The sequence below is a fragment of the Zeugodacus cucurbitae genome, chromosome 2 (genome assembly GCF_028554725.1).
Source record: "Zeugodacus cucurbitae isolate PBARC_wt_2022May chromosome 2, idZeuCucr1.2, whole genome shotgun sequence".
Classification (NCBI taxonomy): domain Eukaryota; kingdom Metazoa; phylum Arthropoda; class Insecta; order Diptera; family Tephritidae; genus Zeugodacus; species Zeugodacus cucurbitae.
Window position 1 is genome coordinate 51,245,561 of NC_071667.1, and position 18,083 is coordinate 51,263,643.

The window sequence follows — 18,083 nt, forward strand, 5'->3', positions numbered from 1 at the left end:
TATACGGAAAAGACAAAAGCCATCGCCAGCAGGCTAATAGCTAAGCGAAGCAACAAAGCGTCAGAATGTAGCAACATAGTCACAGATACCTATGCGGTGTTGCTTGTTAGTGTGTGCGTGTGCAACATTGATACCAGCGATATGAGCGCTGGGGATGACAGCAACAAAAGCAACACACGCATGTCACAACAAAGCACCAATATCAACACGTTGCGTCGACGACGGGATATGTCAACTTTTAGGCGCATTTACGTGCAACACTCGCTATTTGCATACACTTTTCCACATGTACACAATGTGTAGCAACAGCACAAATACATTTGCATTCGAATTGTAACGAATTCTGTGTACCGTTACTGTTGAAATTCGCCATTGTTGCTGTATTGTTATTGTTGTGGGCGTCCCTAAATTACTTGTAGCACATAATATTATTCTGTATGTGTGTGCACTATAGCACCTCTGTTTGTAAAGTCCACCGAATGAAGTTTCATATTGAAAAGTGTGTTTGTAGCAACATCGGCTTGGCAAGTATTATATCTATGTATTAGTATTACTGTAAGAGTGAGATAAGCCGACTCATCCTTCGAGTTTTGTCTTTGCCGCAAGAGCTGCCTGCTGTTCGATCTGAATTTGGAACAGCATTTGCAACAGGTTGTTTCTAGCAACATGTTGCAGGAATGTCTAATGCGGCTTTGCTTGATGTTATATTAAAAATGTTGCACTGTAACTTAGCTTGTGTTGGTAGAATTCATTTGCACTACTACTTTTGTATCGACAGAAAGTAATACGTGTTACTACAAAAACAAATACAATTTTTAAAGTTTTACAATTCTTCAAGATAAAAATAATTTCTTTGAGAACACATGTTGCACGTTGAAATTGAGTTGTATTTCAAAATAACTGTTTGTCGTATAGGTTATGTTAGGGAGATTTGCTAGATGTTGACAGTGATTTAGAAAAAGAAAATTTAATACAAGAAAATAAAAAAACATAATATGTTAAGATTGAAAGCTCGATTTAGTTTTCTTTTTCGTGATATCGGCAAATCCTTCCAAATACTTCCTGGAGCAACATTCTCCTATCACAATGAGTTAGTTATATTGATACGGGTTCTGGTTCGGAATAATCTGTGTTTCTACATTTTATTAAAACATCATAAGTCCTACGTAGACCTGATAGAGTTGAAACATTTTTACGAAGGCGCTATCCCCAAAACTGTTGAAGACAAAATGAGGTGTTCCGCTATGTCACAAGATCAAAAAATGGTAAGCGCTCCGGCTGTCACCGGTAAACGTCGTGTAAAGGCAAGGGTGAGGGCCAGTATGATAAACATAATCTCCAGGAGAAATGCCGTTAAGAGTCTGATCAGAATCCTCACAACAGTATGAATGAGATGTTCGGCTATGTCACATACGTCCACGACAAAAAGATAGCACATTTGAATTTTTTTTCCTTTTTTTAATTTTATTGAAACATAAATACTTTTTTTAATATATATCTCATTTTTACAATAAAAGGTAGCAACAAAAAAGAAAGAAACGTAAACACTCTTATTTGTATTCAGCATAAAACAAAACCACTTCTTGTAGTACGACAAAATGATAGCACATTTATAAATATAAACACAAAATTAAATAAGTAGTAAAATTTTTAGATATTAAGCGGTGTTTAATAGAGTGTGGATCCACCTTGGTTTTTTAAAACTTCAGTGAGAAATTGGGAATTGACTTAAATAATTTTTTAATGTATTTTTTCGGAATTAAATCCCGTTTTGACACAATAGCATTTTTCAGTTCCTCAACGCGAGTGTATTGTTTATTTTCTGCATAAACGAGCCTTGCCAGATATCCCCAACAATTTTCAATAATATTAAGGTCAGGTGAACGTGCAGGCCACTATAAAAAAAAACTCTTGCAGTATGCACAGCCGCATTATCTTGCTGGAATATCATGGGACACTCTGTTAATTGTTGTCCCCGATTCACTACTTCATTACCAAAGAGAGATAATTTTGGCTGTTCATTTTTGACGGAACAAATTTTATTTCAGTTTTCCCACGATAGCCAATTCCAGCCCAAATCATAACACTTCCTCCTCCATGCTGCCGCCGACTAAGGAAAACGTTTTCCTTTCTCAAATCGTGGTAATAGTATGACCAACCATCTGGACCATCTAAATTAAATTTTTTTTCATCTGTAAAAAGCACACGACGCCATCTTTTCTTCCATTTTATATGACTTTCAGCAAACTTTAATCGTGCTTCACGATGCTTCGCTGAAAGTTGTGGTTATGGTATCGGAATTTTTCTAAATTCTTTGTATATTGCGATCATTTGTTTTTACACCAGCTTTTACTGCGATTTGTCTGGCTGTGAGGTGACAAATCGATGCAACACGCAAAATTGATCTTTTTTGCCGAGGTGTTACCGCTTTTGGTCGCCCGCTACTACGCGCTTTTCCGTAATTTTCCAACTTGTGTTAACTCTTTGCACATGTTTTGAAGGGAAAATTTTGCAAAAGTTTAATTGTGCTATATTGGATGGTAAGTTTTGATCAAGCGCTCCGGCTGTCACCGGTAGTATGATAAACCTACTCTCCATTTTGAAATATTTAATAACTGAAATAAATCGTAAGGCATAGGAGAAATGCCGTAAAGAGTCTGAGCAGAATCCTGACCAAACATCGGACATCTTGAGCAAACCTGTGACAAAAATAAAATGTACGCTCTTATTGGCCTTAAAATGGGGAACAATGGAAACACTTTCTCTGGGACGGCGATGTCTACTAACAGATATAAACAGAATCATTCGATTTCATAAAATGAACAAAAGATCCGCTCGACCAATAGGAATTAGGAAATAGGGCGCTAACGACAATGCATGAACAACTTGGAGCGAGGTTATTTTCCAAATACCCAGATGAGTTGATGAGCAATTGTTTCTATACTAAGGCCATACAAGTTTCATCCGTCAAAACCAAAAATAAAAATCTGATGAGTGTGAGTCTCCAACAACACTGAAAGGAATAATTTATATTTGAAAACAAGCCTACGAAAGGGGCAAATCTAGGTGAGAATCTTGTTCTTAAATTTTTGGAAAAATTAAAGATTTTGGTCGAGCGATAAAGGGTTTCTCTAAAGGGACGTAAAAGTAGACCGATATGGACCCCAAACGACGCCACATTTTTCTAGGTCTTTTGACATTTATCTTAATCTTTAGGTTTGTCATTTCATCATTGAAAGACATACTATCCAATAACGAGTTGTAATTATTAAAATTTACTACCGAAATTCGGAGTCAGTGGTCTCAACTTTAAGTGCGCTACGTTCAATTTATGATCCTAATAATCGTCCTGTCTGGCTGCTCAATGATAACTGAATATTTTTGGCCCGAATTAGATGGTATGAACTTGGACAATATGTGGTTTCAATAGGACGGCGACACACAGAGAATGCTACTATCGATTTATTGAAAACCAAGTTTGGTGAACGTGTTATTTCACGAAAATTGGGTACAGCGCCTGGACTCCTGCAAGTGGTGCCCGTGGTGGCCATGCAAAAGAAATCAAGTTCCACACATAATGGCATCGATGTTTCACAGGAATAAAGAATTTCATTGATATCCCAAACGTTTTTGTTTAATTAAAAAAAAACTTTTGCAGGGCTCTTACTGAAAAACCCTTTATATGTTGATAACTTTTTTCGAGATGTAATATAGCCACGCATTTTATGACAAAACGATTGGCGTATGTAGAGAAAAAAACAAAACTTGCATACCGAAGGAGTTGTTGGAACCCAAAGAGAGATATTGAGCACATTATTCGGTTACCATAATCTTAATATTTTGATATTAACCAAATAGCAGCGAAAACGGTTTCATTACATGCATTGCAAATATCTGGCGTATCAATATCATACACATGCCAGATACCCGTGCCATGAATTCCGTGTATGTATTATATAAATATCGTGAATAGCTAACATTTCTTTATTAATTATATAAATGTGCCCGTAGTAATCAATATCCTTACTCTATCTTTAGGGAGCCTCTCTTCTGTGGAAATGTTCTTACTGAATGGTTCACCTTTGAAAATCGTAGTTGTTATCTCTCTATCCAATTTAGTTTCACGCACTCAGGCGATAGGTCCTCTTCAAGGTATCTGAAAATTCATCCTCGATCAGAGAGATAAGCTTCGTTTTAATATTAGATCACCAATACTGGTGTTGGACTCATTAATTGTGTTACTTCATGAGAAGCCTTTCAAGCGTGCTTGGTCAAGGCTTAATCGTCGGTAATTATACAGCTGAAGTATTTGTAGGGAAGGACACTCTCGTCCTAATATCACACTTGTAGTCAACCAGGCGAATTAAGGGGTTATATACAGTTAGACGACCGAAAAAAAGTGAATTTTCCAGAATTTTTTCTGAGAAAACTTTTTAATTTATTGATCCAAAAATTTATACACATATTATGGTATCTTTTAACTGTATTTTAAGACTTAGTACTAGTAAAAATATTTATTTGAAAAAGAGCTACAGCTGATCTCCAGGAGCTCCTCTCAAAAAAGATGTTTTGCGGTGACCACTATATCTCGGAACTGGATCATCCGAAATTAAAAAACCAAACAGATTTAGTTAAAATAATGTTAAATCTAGTAATTAATCGAAAGAATAAGCAAAATAAAATTTTTTGACAAAATGGCGGTTTCTCAAAAAAAAAAAATCGATTTTTCACCGAAATTTCGGCCTTAAATTGTTTATAAAAAAAATATTTATCGGAGAGAGAAAATCTACGATTAATTACTAAAAAATATATTTAAGAAGATCGTGTTAAAATTTGAGACTAATCGGTCTAGCCGTTTTCGAGTAATGTTGGTCACCGACTTGGTAATCACCATTTTGAGAAAAACGCGTTTAAAGTTTGGACCTTGTACTTAAAAGCACTCTGAAACGCCTTTTCAAATTTTTCATTTGCTTGTAACTTTGAAAGTATTCACTGGAACGATATGAAATTTTCTGTGTGTATTCTTAAATATATGTACATTAAGAAAATGAAATAAAAAAAATCGATTTTTTGAAAATTCTAACTGTATATAACCCCTTAAATGTAATCGTATAGTCTCGAGGCCATTTACAGATATATAAGAGTTTTGATCCATTAATAGTAGTTTGAGGTATCATAAAGGGCTACTCTATAACTGTCAAGGATGTCTAGCGAAGAATAGTGAACAGTTATACAATATTTAACACGAATTCGTTTAAAAGAAGTATGTAATAGATAGATTATGCAGCTGATTAAATGAATATGTAGGTCGAAAAACTGTCACGAAAGTATTTTCGTCATTACCTACAACAAAATTTCAACTTTTTTATATATTTTTTTATTTATTCACTTAAAACAACTTCAATTTAATATAAATTTATTTGTCTCTTGCAAAGCACAAAATGTACGTAAGTATGTTAGTAAATCTTCCAGGTTTCAAAACTCAAGCTACCGACCTGGAAGTACGTATAAAACATACACTCAATTTAAAGCCATCCCGATATCATACGGCCAGTAACTGTCGACTTTCCACGTTCACCACCGGCAGCCGCACTGCTTTGACCCACTTTAATTTGTGGCTTAGCCGGAGCGGGTGCCGCTGCTTTCTTGTCATCCGGTTTTTTCTCATCTACTTTCTTTTCGTCCGTTTTCTTATCGTCTGTTTTCTTCTCGTCGCCCTTCTTTTCATCCGCTTTTTTGTCATCAGTTTTCGACGTCGCACCCGTACTCGCGCCAGCCGCACCGCCACTACTACTTGCACCAGTAGCATCTCCAGCCGCTTTGGTGGCTGTCGGACCCGTTGCCGGCGGTTTTGCATCGCTTCCAGCTGCTGGTGCATCGGGCTTTGCACCCGCGGGCGCAGACGGTGCAGCACCTTTGGCGGCAGCAGCAGTTGCACTGGCACCTGCAGCAGCGCCAGGTTTCGCAGCTTCTGTCTTAGCAGTGTCTTCCTTCTTGGCAGCAGCTTCTGGTTTCGTTGCTTCACCGGGCTTAGCAATAGCCGGCTTGGCGGCAGCGGTGGAGGCGGCAGAACCATCAGCTGGCTTATTTGCTGTGGCGGGCTTGGCATCGGCGCCGGCTGGCTTAGCGGCGTCATCCTTCTTAGCTGCTCCGTCTGGTTTAACAGCAGCTGGAGGTGGTGATTTTGCCGCGGCAGTTGGAGCTGGCTTCGCTGCATCATCTTTCTTTGTTGCATCGGTTGGTTTAGCGCCGGTGGCAGCGGGTTTTCCAGGCGGAGCTGGTGCGGCTGGTTTAGCGTCAGCCGGTTTACCATCCGGCGCTTTACCATCACCGGGCTTACTTTCTTTACCATCACCAGGCTTTGCCTTAGCATCGGTGCTGGAAGTTTTGGAGACAGTATCAGCCTTTTCATCGCTGGCAGCTTTCGGATCATCCGGTTTAATTTTCTTCGACTTCATATGAAAGTAAAATTATTATATATATAAATATTAGTGCTTGATTTGGTATTACTACTTACTCCTGTAGCAGGTTTTTCGTCTGTAATCGTAGCACTGGTTGTTGCTGCATCTCCAGATGCGGATGCGGCACCGTCTTCCTCAGCAGCCATCTTCTTCTTCATGAACTTCACATAAGCAACTCGTGTGGCGCGTGTCACATCACCCAAATTGGGATTGAATTCTTCATGAAGAAGCAAAATATGAGATAATATTTCAATTGTTTGAAATTGTACGCACCAATTAACTGGTTCTGGTTCATCTTGAGACCCTCATTCGCCTGATCGATGATCTTGCGTCGCAAGCTGCGCTGACTGTGCCGCTGTATGGAGGAACGTTTAGAGCCAATCGGATCGGCGGTCATTGTGTTCTGCCGTGCAATGGCATTCCAGTCTTTCTCACTGCAAGAAATAAAGAATGGCGTCTGCGTGTTTGTACCTTCTATACAGTGATCTATTGAGCCTACCCCGACTTCAGTGATTTCTTCTTGCCAATCACCCTCGCCAAAGAGGAGAAGATATCTTTGCTACCCTCATCACCGACGGTCATCTCATGCTGCAAATTCTCAACAAAACCAATTTGGAAGTCTTTCAGTATGCGCCGCTCCATCACTTTACCCTTCTTGGTGCCGGCCGCCGCAGCTGTGAACACACATTAAATATGCCCAATGCGCTGGGGAATCATTTCATTGTCGCAATAGTTTATTACTCACCTGCTGTTTTCTTCTCAATATCGGGCACATTGAAACGATTCGTTTGGAAAATGTCCAATAGCTCGAAACGCAGCGAGCTAATGTCCTGACGCACTTCAATGATATCATCTTCGGTTATGCCATAGTCGTCACGACGGCGCTGCTCTGCGGTGACGAAACGTCGTATCAACAGTTTCATGACTTTGTCGTGCAACGCCTGTGAGCGCTCCTTCGTCTTGCGCTGTAAGTTAGGGTGAGATAGCATGTGAGTCAGTGTGTGGGAGTCTAATTCATTGTAGCTACTGGAGTTAGGAAATTTAGAATGGAAAATATCTGATTTTACTTTAATACTTAGGCGCCATTTGTGACAGTGCCGTGTTGTTGATGTAAGGTCGGTCGCCGGTCTCTCATGCCAGCTAATTGTTAATAATGACCAACTATTTATTTCCATCAACAATCGAAAGGGGTTTGTGTCTTCTTCTCAGCAATATCTATTTACTGAATTTTGCTCTATTATTAGCAGATGAGGTAGGTTAGGGAAAATAATGAGAATTCAGTTTTCATGCAAAATTTATTAGAAAATTTCTTCAATGGTTTCAATTGAAGCAAAAGAGTTCAATAAACGTCCATTATTCGTGTTTCCTAAATCATTTTGTCGAGCTTTACTCGCGATAGTTTTTTACAAACAATCAAAGCTCTCAAAATAAGTTCGTCATAATCGGTATTAAGCTATGATACAGTTCGGAGCTGATCCATCCGACAGTGAACATGGGGATTCCATTTAGAAAGTTAAAACACTGATCTTTTGAAGAAAAAATTCACAGTTTTGAACCAAGACACTCTTTTATATAGGGTAAACACTTTGACCTTATTAGAAATTTATTCAGGTACCTATCGATTCCTCCCAACCTCCGCGATTTTGCAAGTTTAAGTATAGAGAAAACTAGAAATTGACAAGATGTTTCTACATTGTCTTCCTTCAGACCACTTTGACAATTGGCAATCGTCACAGTTAAAGGAAAAATTCTTTTCAAAAATACAATTCTAAAATCCACTAAAACTCTACTTAATATCTAGATGCAGATAAATTTGTTTGATCCAGATTACAAAGTTCGACCGCTTACCATAAAGCTCTTGGTACGTTTCGGTGCCTCCTTTCCTAGTGTCTTGCGTAAGAGTTTCACCGATGGCATAATATTGAACGGAGGCGGCACAGTGCCACCATCCTCGAAATAACTCATCCACAGCTGAGAGCGTGCGAATTTCCATTCAACATCGGCGCGTTCCGAAATAATTTGATACGAGTTGGACATCATGGCAATAAGCATGTTGAGTAGCACAATAATATTTATAACCGAGTAGGAGCCGAACATGAGTAGAGCCCAAAAACGTGTAAAACTCTTAATGCCCGCCAAATCGAAGGATACCAAATCGACCAAACCGAAGGAAGCCCAAAAAAGTGATTGTGAGGTCTCAAAGAGACTGCAAGTAAAGAAAGTGTTGTTCGAAATAGTGAAATAATGAATTACTTTAAAAAGCTTACTTCGAAAAACGACGCCAAATAGTGCAGGCCTTTTCTTGGTCATCAAAATCCGCCACATCTGGATGCAGGTGATAGCACTTGTTCTTCTCCAATTCCGCATAGTACCACAATAGCTGATTCAAACCGCAGCCGAAGGCGAATAACACCAAGGTGTAGATGAAGAAAAATTTGATGATATCGATGATCATGCGTCCCAAAGATACTTGCAGTGGTCCCAAATGTGGATTGATTGAGAAGATATGCACCAACTTTAAGTAGGAGAACACCATGCCGGCAGCAAAGGCGCCTTCGGAGAGTAACATCGGATCGAAAGGGTGCCAATGTTCACGTGGAAAGTAAGGATCGATACCGCGGTACCACAGATCGCGCTGGAAAAGAGAAAAGAGAGAAAGTGTTTTAAACAATAGCTGGTAGGAAGAAGAGTGTTTAGCAAAGGAGAGGCATCGGAAATTAAACGAATAAATATAATTCCGGCACAGTTATCGAAACAAATGAAGCTGTTTTGAAACAAGTAGGTCATGGAGCAAAATAGTTTTCTATTGAACCATCGAAAGTTTTGGTGCCGTTGTAGCATGGTTTCATATGTATTAGTATTAAGGGAGCCAAGAATTACCAAAACAAAAAACTTAATTATAATAAAAATGTCACTAACATGTACTATAATCCATGCTGTCGCTCTACAAAGTATCCAAGTTACATAGAACATATTAGAAACAAAGTCGACGATATTCCAAAGATCCATTATATACTCGAACAAACCATCCGAATAAAGCGTTTTCAGTTCACCAAAGACGAGACCTTAAAGAAACTAATTCTTCAAAAACACTAAATAAATTATTACGTTTCATTACTGGCAATATAGGTAATAATGCCCAATTCGATGGGACCCGGCAAAGAACCACGCTCATGCTTTCGCCAATCCTCCAACATTGCCAGCATCCAAGGGAACCCAACCAACTCGAATGACAATTGAACAACACGCAGCGACGCTGCGCCCAGAAGCACTGAAGTTATAAATATGTTAGTACTACGTTGATGCCTCCACAGTACGGGGATAGTAACTTACTCAAAAAGAACATGTATGAGCAGGAATGCGATATGAACTTCACAAATGGCTTTCTCATGAATTTGCCCGCATCCGAGTCCGGCGCCAGCAAATAGTTCATGCTGTTAATGGGGAACATGGTGCCCAGCTTCACCACCTCCATGATCTGTTGAGAGGCTTGCTTGCGCCTAAAACCGGGTAGACCTTCATACCAAATGGCTGCCAACAGTTGTTGCACATTCGGATGGGCCACAAACTAAAAGGCGATGACGAAGCAGATATTAGCAAATTTGATTTATTCCAATGCAAAAACAACAGTAAACGCATCGCTGATAGTGCGTGTTGAGTGCATTAATGTCTTACCGCTTTCTGCTTGTATCTTATGGCCAATTTGAGGCGCTCCAAAGTTTGGCGCTGCCCCGGCATCCAAATGTCGGTGGTTGGCTCGTGATTGAAGTTGAGCATTACCTCCAGTTCGGTTGAAGTGCGTGCGTGATCCAATAATGATGAGACAAACTCTTGCACACCCACACGCATTTCCTAGACACACAGAAGAAAGTGCGCGCATAAGCAAATCTAATTACAGTTATGTACATATGAGAATGTAAATGAGTGTACAAATGTCCAACATATGGACACCTAAAAAATGCCTAAAGAAGTCGCAAAAGCGCAACATGCTCGCTTTTTTATCATTCAAATAAATGCATTTAAGCGGTAATCTCATTGTTCTTATTCTTTTTTAGCTGATTTGTAGCTTCATCGCACATTTACTTCTCATTTCTATTTCAGGTTTTTTTTTGTCGCATTATTCCATTCATCCTCTATCTTACCGTGTATTCCGCTCTGAATTCGGATTCCATCGCCTGCAGTCGCTTCAATTCCCACGACAGTTCAAATGCCGTAAGAACAGGATCCCTTGAGCTAAGTGCTATCAGTGAACTGGCAGAGAGGGCGCGGTAGGCATTGATACGCGATTGTGAGTGTCGCAGCGAATCGGTTTCTTGCGAGGTGACGCACTCGTCGCAACCACATCTGAGGAGAAGAGATTTATGAGTTTTATTAACCAAGCTTATGGTAAATGAAATTAAAATTAATATGATGTTTGATGAAAGTGATGATTTCGAAGTTTCAAAAGTTTGCTGTCTTCAAATACTTCCAAGTTTGCATTATTTAAAGTCTCTATTCGGGAGTTTATAATAGCGGTTTATTTTGAATAAATCATGACTATATCTATCAACTGTTCCAAGCTTTAATAGTTTTAATATAATAACCGAATGATAACATAATCACTTCCACAAATGTCAAGTCGTCATTTGTATAGTTATTCGACCAAGGCTGTAAACTCGGAGGCAGTTTTAAAAAAAATGTGGTTATGTTTTCTTTCGTTATCATAACAATGCTAAGCGGCCGATTGCTGCTCAGCTCTGTATAAATCGAGAATATTTTCATTTTTTAACACTTAAAGGGGTTATTTGCTATGGTTTTTAGTTGTTTATAGTTTCTGAAGAAAAACTTTTCTGAGAGTAAATATTTTCTGAGTGGTATATTATAAAATCTATAAAATTTAATAAAATTATATTATTTCCGAACACAGATTTGTAGAAAAATATATATACGAACAGAAGCAGGGATTAGGGTTTTGACATACAGTGTAAAGTATCAGTACTTTATTCCTTATTTTTTCTATATCGATGCCGACTTTCATGGTTATTAACTAAATTAATTTTATTAATTGTAAATAATTTTTAATTGATGTTTCGTGAAAGTAAAATCGATTCAAGACTTCTGTCAAATCATTCGTTGAAGATCCAACGTAGTTTACAAATATGTTAGACTGGATATTAGCGTTATCTAAAAGCTTCGCATAAATCAGTTTATATTTTACCAATTGAACAGCAGAGTACATATATAACAGACTAGATATATAATTATAAGGAATGGTATTATTGCAGAATTAACTCCAATAACAATGTCAGCCTCGAAATCCAACGCAGAATCACTCTTGCCAACAGGTGCTAATTTGGATTGAATATGCAATGGAAAAATAAAGTCCTTTCTCGATGAACAAAAACCAAACTCTACAAGTCCCCCATCATTCCCGAACTGCTTTATGGTGCAGTAGAGTGGACGATTTCAACAATCGAAATGACGGCACTAGGAGTTTTCGAGAAGATTTATGGTCCTTTGAATACGGGGAATGGCGAATACCGCAGGCTATGTAATAGACATAGTTCAGCGAATAAAAAGACAGCGGCTAGGATTGTTCATGTTGTTCGAAAGGACGAAAACGCGCCTGCATTGAAAGTGTTCAATGCAGTACCCGCTGGTGGAAGTCGAGGAAGAGAAAGACCTCGACTCCGTGGGAAAAACCAAGCGAAGAAGGACCTGGCTTAACTTGGGATTTCCAATGGGCGCCAACAGTAAAATGGAAGACGAATGGAGCTTTTGATTGTATGGAATAATATCCTCGACCACTTTTAAAAAAATGTTGTATCTTACAACTCAAGAAGATAACTGTCCTCCGAAATTGGGATAATTTAGTATAAATTAAATTTCTGTGGTGTGACACTAGAACTTGAAATCGTTCATTAATAACATAAAGATGATTAAATTTTAAGTTTTGGCCATTTTAAACGAATCAACGATATGCTTAAACCAAATGCGCACACAAGCGGAGGCAGCAATCAACTTCGAATTGTCTTACACACCTACAGCTACTTGGGATACGTCCACGTTGATCAAAAGGATTCAAACTACAATTTGTGGCAATCCGCATAAATTCGAATTATTTCAACGTCATATTATGCGGCATGCAACACCAAACAGATGACGACAGCCAGTGCAGAGGCGGCAGCCATTCAAAAATAATGCAAATTCGCTGAAAATCACGTAAACATATGCAGGCGGATAGCGGAGCACAGGCACAGCACAAATAAGAAAACGTGCCAAACGCGACTAATTTCGGCTATAAGAACTACGACCAACAATAACAACAAAAGCCAATAGATGCTATCATTCGTCAATTGTTAGAGTTGTCGCTGCATAAATATGTGTGGGGGTGTGTGTGTGTGTGGGCAATGTGGTGTTGGTAAGCAACCAATAGTAGAGAGACGCCATGGCGTATGCATTGGCATCGCCTGTAAATGGGTCAATAGTGTAGGAGCAGATGGAAAAATATTACAAAACTATAACGGTAGTGCTAACCAACAACACATTGACAACTGACAAACAAGCTGTCGAGTTGCAGTGGATTACAGGTATCGGAGTTGTAATGTTAATTTACTGTTTTACTCACTTCACGTCATGCGGCATCGGCAATGTGGCACCACGATCCAACAGTATTTTGAGTATCTCGTAATTGTTGCGATGCGCTGCCAATATTAATGGCGTGATGTCCGGCGTGAATGTCGACTTAGAACGGTCAACAGATTCCCAGCTCTGTAATTAGTAATTAGTACATTAAAAATTATAATATTTGCCAAACATACAGACAAATATACGAACATATTTTCTACTGTATTCTGCAATAAATGGTCAGCAGTGGTATGTACTTACATAGGGCTGTCCCTCTTTGTGATGCGTTTCCTCCCACTGCAGCAATTCCTCCACGGCCTCGACGTACTCCTCGGAAATGGCATGTAACAGCGCATCGCCCACTTCGATACCACATTCCAACAGCACAATGATCAAATCGAAATTTTCATTCTCAATGGCTGAAATGAGCGCTGAGCGATTGAGCGGATCCACACAGTTTAAGTTAAACTTATCCGGTTGACCCTTGTGGTCTTCGATTATTCTAGAAAGTTCAATAAAAAGCTAGTTTATAAAGACATTTGGTTTACACTCATGCTACGCACTTCTTAACACCCTGTATGTCACCACGTTCGGCCGCTAATATGAAATTCTTTTCAACCTCATTTAGCATATACTCCTCTCCCATAGTGATGTTGTAGCTGGGTTCACCCTTTTCGGGGTCATCATCAGCCTTGCGTTGTGACATTTTGCTTCACTCATATATTCAATGCGCAGCAAATTCTTCTTATCTTAAAGGTATCGCAATGTTTAGTTACTTAGAAGTTTATATGAACCTACAAAGTACAAAAAAAAAAATAGTTATTATAAAGTATATAAGTTTGAAGTACTTGTCAATTGGTTGACTAGCTATATATGTGATAAGCTTCACACTGTAAAATAGAAACTAGTTTTTATAAAGTAAAAATGTTTATAGATCGCGTAATCGTGAAAATACTTTCCACTATCTTATGTTATTGAAACTTAAGTAAAGTCTTTATTACAAATTGTTGATAAGTTCATAAGATCCATATTGGTTTAAGGGGTTAACTGAGCACTCATCACACATAAATTTACAAAACTTAATAAACTAATTAAAAATATGAATAATATGATACAATTTTTCCTTTCTAGAGGTACTTTCCATTGTCATAGATCCGCTTTACAAATTTAGGTTACAGATATTGGCAAATCTAATTATATATGGATATATGAATTCACTTCTTCGTGTTCCATATTTTATATTAATCGGCATTTGGTTTCAAACATTCAGTTTACCAATGTACCCTTGGTACTGTTCAGAATCAACAAGATTCGTAAGGTAGCCACTCTCAGGAGTTTGAAGTCAGTGAAATTACTTTAGGCGACATTTTGAAGGATGAGTTATGAGGATGATAAATATAATCTGTTTAACTTGGCCGCAAAACTTATGGACACCCTATACTAGGCCGGGGACCGAATTTCGAAGGTATGAAGGACCCAAAGTAACCTCTTTAGATTTGGAAATACGTAATATTATTTGGCATCATCTAACAAATATTTGAGCAGACGGCAGTGGAGTGGAATTGAATCCAAGATAGTCAAGAGAGATAATACTATTCTGATAATATCCCTACGATTTTCATTGCTTTGTGAACTTACTCTAACGTCCTCGAATATCTAAAAAGACTTCGAGTCTTACGTGACCCAGTGAATATTTTTATATCCAACAATTAAAAATAGTCTAACTGTCGTTACGTCGTTCAGTGTTTGAACTATGAGGGTTAAATCAATAAAAAATATATGTTAAATAAGGGTAACCAAAAACTAAATGTCATATACTTAGTTCACTTTGTTGAATACATTTTGGTTTTTCTGTAGTTTTTCCGATTCAGATCAGATTCAGAATCGCATTATTCGTAGCACTATTCTAAGTTGTCACATATGATAATTATATTTTTAGAATTTTTAGTCGGGTTTGTGATTATACATATATCTAGGTGTGTCTTTATATAATACAGTGGAACTTCCATAACTCGAACTCTTAAATTGGCAATAGAAGTAAAATTTCATACAAATTCCCTTCCATAATTGGACTTTTCGACCAGGGCATAATACAAAATTTAAAATGTTACTATCAAGGAACAATTTTAAAGGAGTCCCTATACTCGTATGGAGGCGAACAAAAAATATGATTTTACACTTATAGATTTTATAAATAGTGTAACAAAGGATTGAGATACCGACGTCAAGGGCCAAACAATAGCAAAGTGCAACAAACAAAATTACGGAATACAAGTTTTAATGTATTTAAATAAAACTTTTTGCGAAGTAAATAACTAAAACTGTGGGTAAATCTATATTTTACATCTGTTTTAAAAAAGTATGTCTTAATTAAAATTTCTATAACTCTAAGTCTCTCTAATTCGAAGTTTTTTTGTGGATTATGGTGATTCGAGCTTGAGAAGTTCCACTGTAATTACTTTGAGAGGAATAATTGATTCTTTGAAAGTTCAAGCTTTCCGTTAATTGGAAAAATACCAGTTTTCTCTCTGACACTTTCTTTAATTTAATACTTGGTTTTAATTGATTTCGTATAAGTAGGCTCTAGGGACAAAAAAAGGGACATAATGACGACATCAGTGGCGGTTCCAGAAACATTTTTGGGGGGGGATTTACGGACAGTTTTATTACTCAACGTATTTTTAATATAGCAGTTCCCTCGCAAAAATTCAGTTATTATAGGACACGTTTTTTTTTGTGTATTTTTCCCAATGTAAGAATTTGAGGCTAAAAAAGCAGCTCGAGAAATATTTTCTTTTATGAAAGGGTGATCAACTGTTCAGAACAAAACTTTCTTTTCGGAATGCTCTCGAAGCTTTAGAAGCAGTGAACAAAACGTATTTTGGGAATGTTTTCAAGATTTTACGCATATTGGCGTTATTGCCTGTTTCAAGAGTATCACCGGAAAGAAGTTTTTCAAGTTTAAAGAGAATTAAAACCTATTTACGAAATACGACAGGTCAAGATAGGCTTAATGGTCTAGCATCAATGAATATTCATATGGATATTGATCTGTCAGTTGTTGAAATACTAGAAGAATTTTTTCAAAAAACCAAGGAAAATATAACATGGTATGTGAGATCCCGTGTAATCCTCAATTAATCACTGAGCTTCAGCGATACTGCTTGTGCAAATGTAGAGAAAGTTCGAATTATATGAATAACAACAAAAAACTTGTAACTTATTATAATTGCTTATAACAATAACAAACATATATTTTTCTCTGAGTTTAGGGGGTGTTTTAACACCAAAAACCCCCGTGGATCCGCCACTGGACGACATGTTTGTTTCCAGCTGAATAATCATATTTATTTGCAATATTACTAGTGAAATGGGTTTTAATTGAATTCTTTTTTTAATGTTATTTTTGCTTTTGTCTATTTCTAATATATTTTAATTTTTATTCAATTAATTCAAGTTTATATTAGATTTAATCCATCATAATGTAGTATATCTTCTTTCAAATTAAAGAGAGGCTTTTGTAGATTTGATTAATTCAACAAAATTTATTTTTAAGGATCCTTACGAAATCAAGTTTAGCAATAATTATATTGGAATTAAATAATTTTTATTATCATATTATAGTATAATAAGGTGTTTCCAGTTTTGTACGAATCATTTCACACTGTAGTACATCTTTCAGCCAAATTACAGCACAAAAGGATCTAAGTTTTGAACTGAAAGACTCTCTCAGGCAATATTAATTTAAAATCTAAATTTGACTTTGATTGTTGTATTTCATATTTTATACACTTTACGTACGAAACCGATTCGCAGGACATTCGTAGGTCCTTCAAAACGTTTGTACATTTCGCCATAAAACCACTAAACTATATTTTTTAGTACAGTCTTTAAAAATGTATTTAGTTGCTTATTACAAAGACCCTTTTGGTTTATGATACTTTAAGGATATTTTCACTTTAAACAGGATATTGATATTTTTGTATTGTTTTGCAGTTTAATATACGTTTCTCTTAAGCCAACTTAATTCATTTGAAATACTTTCTTCTTTCAAAAGAGATAAATTACACTTTAACTCATATATAGTGAACAAAAAAGTCTCAGAAAGATGTACTCTGTATTAGTTTGAAGAATAATTTACGAACACTTTTGATTTTATTTTGTTTAAGACGTATTTATTAGTTTCCAACAGTCATTAATTAAATTAACAATGCATATACAACGATCGATATTTTCACAAAATTCAGTTTTCCTTCACTAGTTTGTGTATTCTTCTGCACTTTAAATTTTCGTAATCCTTTCACGCATAATCCACACATTAAGCTGTATCCTTAGAACTTTCTCGTATCCTTTACCCGTAATATCCTTTTATCCTTTTCAGCACCATCAATATATCCCAGATATTGTACTATCCATTTTTATTAAATCCCGATATTTAGTTGATGAGAGTTCAAGAATTCGCGAAGAACTGAACACAATTTGCCCTAACGCCTTGGTATATGCTACTAATTACATTAGCGTTTCGACAAAAGTCGGTCATGGAAAGAATCACAAAAATTCAATCGATCGATGCAGCAGACTTAAAGTTAACGGATAGTAAAATATAAGAAGAAACTATAAAAAATAGTAGACAGAAAAAAAGAACCGCAAAACCAGCTGTTTAAATTTTTTTAGATAATAGTGGTTGAAGGTATTAATGGAATGTGTTCCAGAGAGACATGTAACTGTTGACTCATTGATTTTGTGGTATGTATTGATTATCGACTTAATGGCTATTCAACCGTTGAGCGACAAAAAAGAAACCGTAAAATGTGAAAACACCGGACAAAGACTACTAAGTAATTCAGTTGGGAATAAATAATATATTTAATAAAATAAAAGTAGAACATCAATTAAGTTATATTTTATTTTATTAATATTTAAAAATATTCAATGCAAAAAATATTTAATTTATTTACTTAGAAATTACTCATATTTGATAAAAGTGACTACTTGGCTTTAATTATAATTCTAAAC

General features: G+C 36.8%; 1 protein-coding gene across 2 annotated transcripts; it reads right to left on the bottom strand.

Annotated features, from left to right (window-relative positions):
• Window positions 1-5,354: 5,354 nt before the first annotated feature.
• Window positions 5,355-17,557, bottom strand: LOC105214251 (transient receptor potential protein). Of its 2 annotated transcripts, XM_011187577.3 has the most exons (16): window positions 17,423-17,557; window positions 13,631-13,861; window positions 13,329-13,569; window positions 13,069-13,211; window positions 10,604-10,805; window positions 10,137-10,313; window positions 9,795-10,029; window positions 9,580-9,732; window positions 9,381-9,526; window positions 8,729-9,096; window positions 8,310-8,667; window positions 7,207-7,426; window positions 6,961-7,135; window positions 6,735-6,895; window positions 6,518-6,678; window positions 5,355-6,452 (listed from the first exon to the last, which is right to left on the bottom strand). In XM_011187577.3, the coding sequence occupies exons 2-16, from the start codon at window positions 13,771-13,773 to the stop codon at window positions 5,526-5,528; spliced, it is 3,810 nt and encodes a 1,269-aa protein (XP_011185879.2). In that variant the 5' UTR covers window positions 13,774-13,861; window positions 17,423-17,557; the 3' UTR covers window positions 5,355-5,525. The 2 variants fall into 2 exon arrangements, with proteins under 2 accessions (XP_011185879.2, XP_054091894.1); XM_054235919.1 differs by lacking the exons at window positions 5,355-6,452; window positions 6,518-6,678; window positions 6,735-6,895; ... (6 more) ...; window positions 9,795-10,029; window positions 10,137-10,313 and having other exon boundaries at window positions 10,595-10,805.
• Window positions 17,558-18,083: the final 526 nt, after the last annotated feature.